This window comes from Stenella coeruleoalba (assembly GCF_951394435.1).
Source record: "Stenella coeruleoalba genome assembly, chromosome: 19".
Taxonomy (NCBI): domain Eukaryota; kingdom Metazoa; phylum Chordata; class Mammalia; order Artiodactyla; family Delphinidae; genus Stenella; species Stenella coeruleoalba.
The window spans coordinates 32,821,361-32,834,488 of NC_137165.1; the positions used below are offsets into that span (position 1 = coordinate 32,821,361).

A 13,128-nucleotide genomic window follows, 5' to 3' on the forward strand; every position below is an offset into this window, starting at 1 on the left:
TGGCATGTGGGATCTTTAGTTGTGGCAGGTAGACTCTTAGTTGTGGCATGCATACAGGATCTAGTTCCCTGATCAGGGATCAAATCCAGGCCTGCTGCATTGGGAGCGTGGAGTCTTACCCACTGGTCCACCAGGGAAGTCCCAACTTGTCTACTAAAGTTTTTTTTTTGCGGTACGTGGGCTTCTCACTGCTGTGGCCTCTCCCGTTGTGGAGCACAGGCCCCGGACGCGCAGGCTCAGCGGCCATGGCTTACGGGCTCAGCTGCTCCGCGGTATGTGGAATCTTCCCGGACTGGGGCACGAACCTGTGTCCCCTGCATCGGCAGGCGGACTCTTCAACTGCTGTGCCACCAGGGAAGCCCTTGTCTACTAATTTTTAATGGTGGTGAAAGACGCAAAAATGTCTATTTTGTATAAGTTTTATTTATAGCATTTTGGTCAGTATGCAGAAGATGATGTCGCAGGATGGCTTTGTTTTCTCATTTTAAAAGGGTCATTGAAGAAAGTTTGAAAAATACCAAAATACTATACAATAAAGGAGAAAATAAAAATGTCAGGCAATCCCAAGGGATAGGATTTTTGAAGTATAATATACAAGTGCAAATATCACAAGAGTGCAGCTGGATTAATTTTCACTAACTAAATAATACACATATATGTCTTTTTACCATGGGTTCTCTATTCTTGGGATCTTTTTGATTCATGGCTTGATTGTTTGGATTTCATAATCATGCAGTTTTGTTCAAGAAGAGTATATAAACATATTTCTTATTATATCACATCAAGAGGCACTTAATGCCACTTTGTCTCACTACTGCTAATGTTAAAATTGACCACTTGGTTAAACTGGTGACTACCAGGTCTCCATTATAAAGGCACATTTTTCTTTTGTAATTAATAAGTAATCTGTGGGGTGATGTTTGGAAACTATGTGAATATCTTGTTTCCCAACAGCTTTTCACCCAGTGATTTTAGCATCCATTTATGTACCTTGCAGGAATCACTTATTACATGGGAGTTGCAAAATGGTGATTTTTAAAATTTTGTCATTCTATTTATAATTTTTAGCTAGCATTCTTCTTGAAGGAAGAACTTTCCCTTTCTCTCCCATTTCCTTTCTTTGATTCTTCTTTTTTCCTTTTTGTTGTTGTTGTTGTAAATACCCCAGGTATTTCTCATGAAGTTGGTCAGTGTGACTAATCACTATACTTTGAGACTCATTGCTATAGTCACATCTGTATAAGTTCTACTATACCAGGAGAATTTTTGCTTTTTACAGGTTGGTCATCTTTATGATGTGTTTGTTCTTAAACTGAGAAGTCTTACAGAATATAATTGTTCTAGTATAAATTTAGATTAAAAATTAAAAATACCACTTTGGGTTTTCCTTGATTATAAACTTTTCAGAATCTGAGGCAACTGTGTTAAGGAATTCCCATTTACACTAGGCAAGAAAGTAAACAGTAAGTGGAGAGTAGGGTAACAAACACTTACGGTATCAAAAAACAACCGTGAAAAGGATCTGTCTTAATGTGCTAGCCCATTGCAGTTTAACATATTGCTTACAACCTTCACAATAGAATTTGAGTGACTTCAGTTACACATTCCAGGAGACTGGCAGTCTGTTACAATCAGAGTCTGAACTTTAGAGCAGGCTAATTTACAGCAATGGGATGAAGAAAGTTGTGGATTTGTATTACACACTCTCACCTGACACTGTATCTGATCCCTTACCTGCCGATTGACATCTTGAATGAGCTCTTTGAAGCAAGTTCCAGCTTAATTAAAACGTTTGCTTGGTTAGCAGTGATCTGTGAAAGCCTGTGATAAATATTGAATCAGGTTCACCTGCTGGTTGCTGTGAGTAGATAAACAGCTGCCTTGTGCAGTTTAATCATGAAACTGGCAGTAGAGTACTACTGTTTGAATTTTTAAAAAAGAATAGTGGAAAAGGTATAGTTATGTCACTTTTGCTATCTTACTAGAGTGTGTGCTTATGTGAGATTTTGCACAACAGGCATTCAGTACCTGTTTAGGTGGCTTGGACAACAGCAAATGGTTGATAAAGGTTAACAGTAAACCCTCCTTCATATGCCTCAAAGTATAATTCAGTATTCATTGACTTTTTTACCACTAACTCTTTAGGTGCATGATGCTTTGAAATAAAAAAGGGCAGTATTTTGCTTTTTTGCCAAGTTAAATCGTAGGTAAAAATGATCCTGTTAAAGCTTTAAGATTTAAGGTTATGACTTCCAGCTTCTCACAAATTATCATGAATTTTGTAGCAACTTGAAGAACTTTAGATTTTACTTTATCATATGTAAAATGGAGTTAGAAATATACATTAGTGAACTAAGTATTTTAGGATTATGTTAACATTATGTAATTAGCAAACATTAAAAGAGAAATTAATTTACAAGCAGTAGAGGAACCTTTATAAAATTATCTTCTGTGGACTGTCAACTTGTTTATTCCTTTACAGAATTAATGTGACTAACCAAGTTGGTTGTTAAGAAAATGCTATTTCTATTTTATTTCCATTGTAAAATCAGACATAAATTCTGGAATAAAGCCCTCATCCAAATAAGTCACAATTTTCTTTGAGCACATGATGAAAGTTATGGACTGACTTTCTAAAAATGCATACAAAATTGTGTTTGTAGTTTCTGGGTGATCTCAAACTCTCTCCTCTGTAACAGTCCATGGATGTAAATTAAGAACCTATTTCCTAATAAATTAGTTGAAAATTTTGATCAGGACGGATTAAGATGAAAGTTATTCTGCTAGGTATTAAGCTGCTGAGGACGAACAAGTGTATTTGCTGTTTTAGGTTCCTTTTAAGCATTTTTCAGGTATATTGTCTACTACAGTCCTTAGCTCCAAGGGTTATCTAACATAGTGGGGATTCCTAATTCTTTTCATAAAGTTTTCATAGTTTTATTCCTGTCATCAGTTTGTTTGGAAGTTTATGGGGAAAATAAAATGTTATTTAAGTCATACTCAGCCTGCTCAACAATTTTTTTTGATATTTATGTCAATACATGGGACTCTCTGGTTCATATTTTTTTATTATATACAATATTCCATAGATTGACAGAACTCCACAGTTTATCCATTGTTTTGTTGACACACTTGGCTTATTTTCCTCACTATTAAAACAGTACTGCAAAGAATATCCCTATTGTATCTGTCTTAATTTGCAAGAGTTTCTCTGGCATATATGCCTAGCAGGGTCATGCTGGATCAAAGGGTCTATGTATCCTTGATTTCACTAGATCACCAATTTGTTCTCCAAAGTGGATGTGCCACTTTATACTTGGATCAGCAGTGTATGAGAGAGTTGCTGTATATCCTCTCTACCCAGTCTGGTGGATGTGAAATGGAATCTAATTACGGTTTTAATTTGCATTTTCCTAATTAGTAATGAGGTTGAGCATTAGGTTGCACATCTTTTCAGAAGTTTATTGGCTTTTCCGCTTTTCTCTCCTGTGGTTTTCTTGTTCTTGGGCTCTTTTTCTTCTATTGGGTTTGTTTTTTAAAAATTGATTTGCTGGAATTCTTTATATATTGTGAAAAATGATCTTCAGTTGGTTATATACAGTGCACATATCTTCTCGAGATTGTGATTTCAGTCATTTTTGCTTTTGGTGTATTGTTTAAGAAATCCTTTCCTATGTTGAGATAATGAAGATATTTTCCTGTATAGGGACAGAGAGTTTATGGCCCACAAAACCTAGAATATTTATTTTCTGGCCCTTTACAGAAAAAGTTTGTTGAATCTTGCTCTAAAGAGTCTCTTATTTGAGGATTTTTGTTTTTTTCCCTTTTGGAATATAATATCCATCCTGTTAGAAAATATTTGACTTAAATGTCAACTAATAATAAGTTAAAATAGTTTTTGTGAAATAAATTGTATAGCTTATCCTTAAGAATATTGTGTAGTTGCATTCAGGAAATAATGCACTTAGAGTACCAACTTTAAACAGTTCTTTACCTCCTGAGCGAAACTGGTATTGATAAACACACCTTGTAGAACAATTAAAAAGTAAAGCCCTCTTTGTCAGTGGGGTGAAGTGACCCTTGTCATTGTCTTCTACTTGGCTTGATATATCAGGAATTCTAATGTTTCTTGAATGAATGAATGAATGAGAGAGTACATGTAGAGTGCTTAGCACAGGGACAGCCTTAATAAATGACAGCTATTAATAATGAATATATCAGGATATGTGTTTGTCACCCACAACTACCGTGGCCCAGATATTAGCATAACAAGATGATTTTTCTTTTTATTCTTGAAAAATAACAAATTGTCCTGTATTTTTTCTTTTAAAAGCTAACCTTTTTATTTTGAAGTAATTTTTTGATATGTGAAGGACTTCAAATTAGGGCATCAGTTAAGCATCTACAGATAAAATGTGGTACATGGGTACAGTATTTGGTTTAAGGACATTAGTCACAATCTATCAATTTAAAAAAATTAAGTTACAGTTATATGCAAAACACCATGCTCAATGAATGAGTAGATGAAGTAATGTAAGACAGTTTCTGTCCTCAAATAATTTGGAGTGTGGTTGAAAGACAGTGCATGCACATATGTTACTATTTCATGGACGTAGTTTTCCCTTTATTTCATACCAGTAAGATTCTTTTTGGTCTCTTTTCCTCTCCACTTCTTTATTACTTATCTTTCATATTAAATATATCCTTTTATGCTTGCTTTTAGAATTCAGTTCATAAACAGCTTTTAGATACTCCCCTGATTTATGAATTTACAAAATAACATCTCTGACAATGCAATAGTTTCTAACTACTCCTTTATTATTTTTCTTTTTAAGGCATAGTCACCATGCTAATTTTTATTTTTCCAAGTATTTAGGCATAGTAATTTTTGTTGTTGTTGTGGGGAAAGGCTGGAGAGAACTATGAAACTTTAGAGATTGATGTAGTTATCTTAATCTACTTAAACTTCTGATTGTAGCCTTGTGAAAGGAATAGTGGCAAGGAATCAGCAGTTGGCCTTTCAAGATCAAATGTTATATTCTTTCTTTATCCTTTCAAAAAATTTCAATATATGTCTCTATATAGTATGACAGGAGAGGGAATAAATAGAAATTGTTAGACACAAAATTTTCTAAAATCCTTGGTTGTTGACCTAAGAACAGTTTTGGCTACTGTAAATTTGAAATGTATTTTTAAACAATTGACTCCTGCATGTGGAACTAATAATAGAGCTGTCACACCCACATGTATCTCTTGTGTTTCTCTTTAAATGATAATAGATTTTTTTGCTGTTGGGTTAAGTTTTCTTGCCTTTTGTTGAAGTAAAAGAACTCTAGACAGTTTCCAGCTATGGGAAAAGAAGCCATCTCTTAAAGAGTTTTGTTCTTCCATACAGTGTAGCTATTTACAGTTCTTAGAGATTACAGGTGTTGGGAGCCCATGTGTTTTGTCTTCTTGACGTTCAGATATATTAGATGAGAGAGAATATTTTTTAATTTATTCTCCAGTTTCCTAATACAGTCTCTGTAAATTTAAAGAGCAAAAACAAAAGGAAGACATCCCTATGAAAGATAAACTTGATCATTTGTTAGCAGGAGAAATGCTTAGTGAAAAATATTTAATTTTGTTCATCTATTGTTTCAAAACCCCTAGGTCAAAGGGTTTCAGAGAGAGGCCAGAAAATACTAGCCTATTATTGGAGTGGAGGATATTATGACTTCCTGTCATTGCTGTTTCAGGATTCTTTCTCTAGTTTTCTTACAGAATTGAAACTTGCTGATTTTGGTACAAATAATTCTCTTTTGTTACTAAATAATTGTCTGTTTTAAGCCTCTGTTCTATTGCTACATTCATTTTTTTCCATCTTCAAATATGATTATACCGAATCCTTTAAATAGAAACTCCAATAGAAGATCACTTCTGAAGAAATAATTCCCCTTTAATATTGCAAATAAATAAGAATCACCTTTCTTAATTTCTGTATTCTACTCTACTTGTGCAACCACCCACTGAAAAACCATCTTCTTTGAGGAGTCACCCTTGAGTTCATAGATGGTAAAATTACTTCAGAGCATTTTAAGACTTAAACAGAAAACATTTTTAGTATAAAATTAGCTGTGGTTTAAAATTTTCTCAGTTATGGAGTGAAAAACTAATTTAAGTTACCTAAATAAAGCTGCTCTAGTGGGAAGAGTTTTCTGAAGCTAGTTCTTGATCTTTTACTTTTGTTAGTACAGCTACTAGCATAATATTTTAAGATAAGCAGATCCCTTTTTAAAATTATTAGTGCAAATACCCCTTTTAAGAATTAAAACATTTGAATACAAGGCAGCAAGTTATAAGTCTATATAATAGCATCCCTTTCTATTTGAAAAAATATGGAAGATATAATTATATGTAGAAGGGTCTGCAAGTTATTTGTGGTGGTGGTTGACTTACTTTGTATTTTTCTGTAGCATTTGAATTTTTTGTTTAGAAAAATAGTGGAATTAAAATAAAAGGAGTGGGTGATAAAGCTTTAAGTGGAATTCATGTTGAAAAGTGTTATATCAAAAAGTAGGTTTTCCGAGCTTTGAAAAAAGGCCACATTATAGAGTTACTTTTATGCTTGTATATAATATATCCATGTGGAATATAACAATGCATTGGTCCCTAGCATTCTAATATTCAGAGTGAATTTAACTGTATCATAGGGAAGAGATATAGTATAACTGAGTGAAAGATTGAAGGTATGGAAAAGTCAACTAATTCTGCTACCAAGAGTTACCTTAATTCTTTTACTGAGTTAATTAATTAGTGTGATCATTGCAAAGGCTAGAAAGGAATTCAGTCAGAAATATCATGATATAGTTTGCATGCCATTTTCTGTGTGACCATAAATTGTTAGATATTGCAACATATGTAACATAAACCACATGTCAGCTGTTTCCTGCCTCACTGTTGACAAGAGCCCCATTCATAACTCTTCTTTTTATCCTTTCAGTGAATAAGTAATTATTCAATATAGAAGGCAGGATATTTGGAACTGGCTATTTAATGTGGCAGCACTCTGTAATGAAATCTGCTGTTACTGGCAACCTGAGAGGGGAATGTAACAATTCCAGCATGGCTGTAACTTTATCTGCTTTGACTGACTGTTTATTTGGCACATCAGTGAACCTTTTATCCCAGTGAGTGACAGCTCCAGAAGGGTCACATTTACATCCATTCTATCATGTATTGTAATATTTAATGGCGGACAAGGTTGAGCGAGACTGGGAGTAATTTGAACTTGCTTTTCCACTGAGTTGAGGCTAAAAGACAGCTTGATCCCCAGTATTGTGGTGTAACATGCTATGACTTAGCATTTGTTTATGAAGGCTAATCTTACTGATTATAATTTTAAAAAAATCTGCAGTTAAATGGTGTGTTTGTTCTACTAAACTAAAACTCTCTAGTACAAATTCTCTTAAGCTACTGTGCTATTTAGTTTTTTTCCCTATCAGTGACCATTCCTATAAACTAACCATTTCGTCTTTCTCTTAAATGAGGCTGCATTCTGTCTCATTTTATAGTAACTGAGGTTGAGAAGGGAGTAGTTATTAAGAATTCCTGGGTTCTAATATATAGCATAAAGCTTTTTAAATTTTTTTATTTTTGAGAGTTTGGAAACAGGAGAGAAAAACCAGCTAAATACTAGACTATACTCCTGATGTTCCATAAGGTGCCTTTATATAACTATTTTAATTATGAAACGGAATTGAGTAAAATTGTCCAGGAAAAGCTATCCTGACTGGTAATTTTACTGATGGATTTACATTCCATGACAGGTAATTGAATTTCAGATGTACTTGTTCCACACAAGCAACCTGCCTTTATTATTAAATATTAATAATTTGCATTCATTTCCATACTTTTGCTAGAGAATAGTTTTCTTTTCTTGTTTTTGACTGATGCTTTAGATTCAGCTTGATATTTCTATTCTTCTGTAAGCTATATTTAAAATGCTTTCTAAGATGTTGGTATATTATAGGATATTTGAATGGACTGTGCTGTAAAGAAAAATAGCACTATCAACTCTAAATTGTAATATCACAAGTTCACTTGAAGCCTAAGCAAAAATGAAAATTGTCCTTTGTTTTATCTTATTTTTATAATTTATAAAAGAGGATAATTAAAATATACTTAAAACATTTGGAATTTGAGAGTTGGAGTAGTATGTTAGAATACAATGCAAATATGGAAACATCATTTATAATGATAAAAATGGTTTATCATTTATTTATGAAGGAGAACCAATTTGAAATTGAATTTGTAGTTTTTTCTTTAATGGCAAGTTTTAGATGATGTAACATCATGAATTTCTCTTTATCTGACGGTTGTGATTCACTGCTTATAGTTTTGATTCCATGAGAGGTTTGATAACAATTTTATGGTAGTCCAGACATTAGTTATCTTTTCTTTCCTTTGTTACAGCCCCCTGGTAACTGTTCTAGGTGCTGTTGTTCTACTAAACAAGGAGACAGTCAAGATTCTTCAAATACCACTAAGAAGGATCATGGGGGGAAGTCCAAGATACCCAAAATATATTTTGGGACACGCACACACAAGCAGATTGCTCAGATTACTAGAGAGCTCCGGAGGACAGCATACTCAGGGGTCCCAATGACTATTCTTTCCAGCAGGGATCACACTTGTGTCCATCCTGAAGTAGTAGGTAACTTCAACAGAAATGAAAAGTGCATGGAATTGCTAGATGGAAAAAATGTGAGTAAGTTAATGTATTTTAGAGGAAAAATTAGCTGAAAAGATTGATTACTTTTTAATGTGTTCATTTTATATGTACATTTACAGCAATAATCAAATAACTTACAAAAATCAAATTGATTGCTAGTGTTGATATTTTTTAAAAAATAATTTTACTATAAGAAAGTCTTTACTCAAGTTTTAAATTATGGGTTTTTGTCCTAAAGCTTGGGGATATTTATTTATTTCCTTGAAAATTAATTTTCATTTTAGTCACCCGTCTTCATACTTTCTTCTTTTAAATCTCTCTACCCAAAATAGTCAAACATGGATGTCATATGAGGAGATTAAAAACATTTAAGTGATTTAGTCTAACTAGATCTAATTAATGTATTTAACATATTTAAAAACTTCAAAATAAGGTAGTTTACATAGGCCCTCTCTTTGAGCAAATTTTTAAATGTTTTTTAATTGAGAAATGTAATGACTATACTGTCTCATAATTCTGATTAGTACAGACTTCTTTCAAAAAATTATGTTAAATTATTAACTGAAGATATGTTGATGGTTTTGAAATTTTCCAGGGATATTTAGAATAATACGAATTTTAGCTAGGTAGATAAATCTTTCTTACTAAAGACATGATTTTTTAATAATATTTTGGCAGTATTAGTTTGGCAGTCTGTGTACCAGTTTGATAACTAGTTTACTCTAAAATTGAAGTTATGGGTCTGGAATTACACCCAGAAATTATTGGTGAAGCATAAGTTGATAGTATATGAAATGACCAATGATATTTTAATATATTTTGAAAGTTGTTCTGTCTTTCTGTATTTTGTCAAACATAAGTGGTTCTACACAAAAGGCTAAGAGCTACAGCCTCTAGAGTTTCATTTAATTGATATATCACCTCCTACCATATAATGCGAATAGATTATTTTGTTTTATGCTTTTCTTTGTCAGTGCTTTCTTTTATTAGATGGAAATTTTTTCAAGCCTTATTTGGGGTTATTCAAAAGAAACTTCAACAGATATTCAAACCTGATAATATGAAGTATAATTACTAAGGGGCTTCAGTGGAAAAACTTAAGTGACTTGTTCAGAACCAGGAAGAGAATACAGAATAATTGAATCAAAACCGTTGTTGAAATTCTGTGATCATACTTGTTTTCATATCAGTTCTTTTTAATTAACTGAGGAACTGTGAAATCTCTTCACTCTGTATATTTAAAAAGTTCTCTTCAAAGAGAGATAAAAATACTAAAAAGCCAAATGGTAAAAAAAAAATAAAATAGAGAAAAGGCTCTTCATGATAAAACCCCATAAATTTTATATTTAAGTAGACTTCTTTCTGTAAGTGGCTAACTGATCTACTAAATTCCTCAAATGCTTGAAATTTGTTTTCTGGCTATAATAGTCTATGTAAGAAGACTTGCTGGCGTTGTCATTATCTTTTACTACTTGTTATTGAGAAAATTATTATGTAATTTATTATGTGTTTGTTATCCCATTAGTAAAAACAATTATAAAGTTTAAGATTGTGTATTGAAAGCAAATATTTTATGTAATCCTCTAGAATTGTGCAGTGGTGGTTATGTTTTTTGATTGGTCTTTATCCTCCAAAGTTTGAATCATGTAAAAATAAAAATCCAATAGACTTTTTCATTGGCCTTTGGGTTCTGTTTTCAAGTAAACAATTCTTTTATTTTTGAATACTAATATTATAAATAATTGAAGATACCTGCTTGTAGTTGTTTTGACCTAATTCTGCCTCAGAATGCCTAGCTCATAGGTGTACATGAACATTCTTTTTCTTGTTCGCAAGCCCTCAGGGTAATTTGGTATTGTAATGAGGGCCAATTACAAAGTCACTAAAGGTGTCTATGTTTACGATGGCTGAATTACCAAAGAGAAATGATAAATAGATACCTGACAGTTTGAGTGAAAAAGAGTTTAAAGTGTGATAACGCTTCAATTGACAGACTCCCCTCAGGGTTATATTACACTGCTAAAATGGATGAGCTTTTCTGGTTTTGCTATCAGCCTCCACAGCAGTGTCATTCTAAGTGCCCTTAAAGTGTAAACTTTCTGAGTTTTTGGCTTGATCCAAAGGCACATGTTTTTTTGTTCACTGTTTCTTTTATGCTCCTATACTGGAAAAGCAATGCACTTATCTGCTAAAAGTTAAATTTTGTTTCAACTAAGAAAAAATAGTCTTAACTAGCCCTAGAAATAACTCTAAAAAGTTATTTTAGGTATAGAAGAACATCTATTTTTTGTTAAGATGAGATTTAACAGTCCATAACCATAGACTCTGAAGGCACCTTAGTGATCATTTTGTACAAATAAAAACTTTCAGAATAGTATGGAAGATACTTGGAATGAAGAAATGGTGAATGTCATATTATTAAGCTCAATCTGTATCAAGCTCAGTATGAAAGATACTTGGCACATCTTCAACTGTCTCTTGACCTCAGAATCATAGAATTTTAGAGCTAGAAGGAACCTTACAAATGGCATAGTCAGCGGGTCAGAGGAATCTTAAAAGGCTTCTAATTCAACTACTCTTCTGATGCCTAGTCACATGAGAAAAATGGGCCCTGAAGTTTGCCCAGTGTCAGACAACTAATTAGCAAGAAAGGAAGCAAGCCTTCTAACTGCTAACCATTGCTGTTTTTACTACACTAGAAACAAAAACGAAAGATGGCATCATAGTGTGGGGAAGTTGACATGGCATGAAGGGTAAAAAGGAGTAGTAGAGATTAGACAAAGTAAGTGAAAATAATATAAAAATGAAGCAAATAAAGAAGGTTAGGTGAGCCCTTTCTTCCTAATTTTTATTTTTAATACCTTGGAGGACCAATAAGCAGCATGGCTTTAGGAGAATTAGCAGTCCTCAGCTGATCATGCCTTGTCCTTGGATTTGCTGACATTCTTTTATAGGTTATGACCTTTTTATGATTTACTCCATTTCTAGCAATGTCTAGATATTTTTGTGTATGTAATGAGGTATGAATGTTTTAAAAACATAGATTTGCCTTTTGTATAGTTCATAGATAAAAATACACACACACACACACACACACACACACACACACACACACACACACACACACACACACACACACACACACACGTACATATCCCCCCGCTGGTTAAGGACAGCAAACTGGGAAAGATAAATATTGGATTTCAAAATCACATTTAATTTTTTTCGATATATAAAATTAATGAATTAAAATGGCTCATTATTTCACCACTTAGTCCCAAATGACAATTGAAAAAGAAAAGTAACATATACATGGTTAAAGACTCAAAATTATAGAAAGGCATTAAATGAAAAGATCTCTTTTTCCAGTTCTTTCCATCCCCTTAAGGGAACTACTGTAAGGTTTTATGTGTATTCTTCTAAAACATTTAAAATATGTATTTTCTATAATGTATGTGTATAGATTATTTTTAAAGCTTAAACCCATCAGCACATAGACAAATCTAACTTATTTTTTAAGGGCTATATCTTTTGTATGAATTTTTGCCACAATTTATTTAACATATCCCCTGTGGGTAGACGTTTGGTTTATTTCCAATTTGGGGGGCTATTAAACAGTGCAGTATATATATATTTAAATGGTGAAATTTTATTTGGTAGTTACTGACAAATTTCCAGTACACTTCTAGTAGAAGTAGAAGTTTATACTTCTAATTTTATACATCTTTTAATAGGATATGCCACACCTTTGCTAGGACTGGATTTTATCAAACATCTTATTTTTTGATTGGTGTATGTTAATAAAATTTTTTTACTTCTAATAATAGAATGGCAAAGGACATTAGTAAATAGTACATGAAAGAAGGTATGCAAATTACTGTTGAAACTTTTTAGAATGTTCGTACAATGTAGTGTTAAACCTTGCTAGAAAGTGTGAAAAATACAAATCAAAACAACAGTCTTCTATTTTTACCTTTAAAATAGGCAAAGATAAGAAAAAATAATATAAATGTTGATAAAGGTGTGGAAAAAGGATAATGTAAAATGCTATACATTTTCTGGAGAATAATTTGGTGATATGGTTTTCAAGAAACTTAAAAATATTTTTACTCTCTGATCCTATAATGCCATTTCTAAAACTGTATACTAAGAAAATATTTAGAAATGAGCGTAAAAATTCTTATTGCAGATTATTTATAAAGCAAAAATTGAGAACAGTCTAAATGTCTAGTAATAAACTGGTTCATCAACTATGGCACATTAATCCAGTGTACATATATAGGCAACAATGAAAAGAAACTTGGTGATATGAAAAAATATTTCTGATAGGATTTTTAATAAAATAGGCTAAGAGAAAAAAGGAGATCCCAGTTTTGTAAAAAAAAAAATATTTAGTGGCTAGATTGTTAATAATC

General features: G+C 32.6%; 1 protein-coding gene across 5 annotated transcripts in view; it reads left to right on the forward strand.

Annotated features, from left to right (window-relative positions):
• Positions 1-13,128, forward strand: part of BRIP1 (BRCA1 interacting DNA helicase 1) — a 209,132-nt gene that overhangs the window by 56,265 nt on the left and 139,739 nt on the right. For 4 of the 5 annotated variants that reach the window (XM_079905392.1, XM_079905391.1, XM_079905393.1 and 1 more), the window contains one exon: positions 8,455-8,745. The exons of the other annotated variant lie outside the window; for it this stretch is intronic. In XM_079905392.1, the coding sequence (XP_079761518.1) occupies positions 8,455-8,745 (291 nt within the window). The remainder of the gene's footprint in view (positions 1-8,454; positions 8,746-13,128) is intronic. 5 annotated transcript variants of the gene reach the window in all.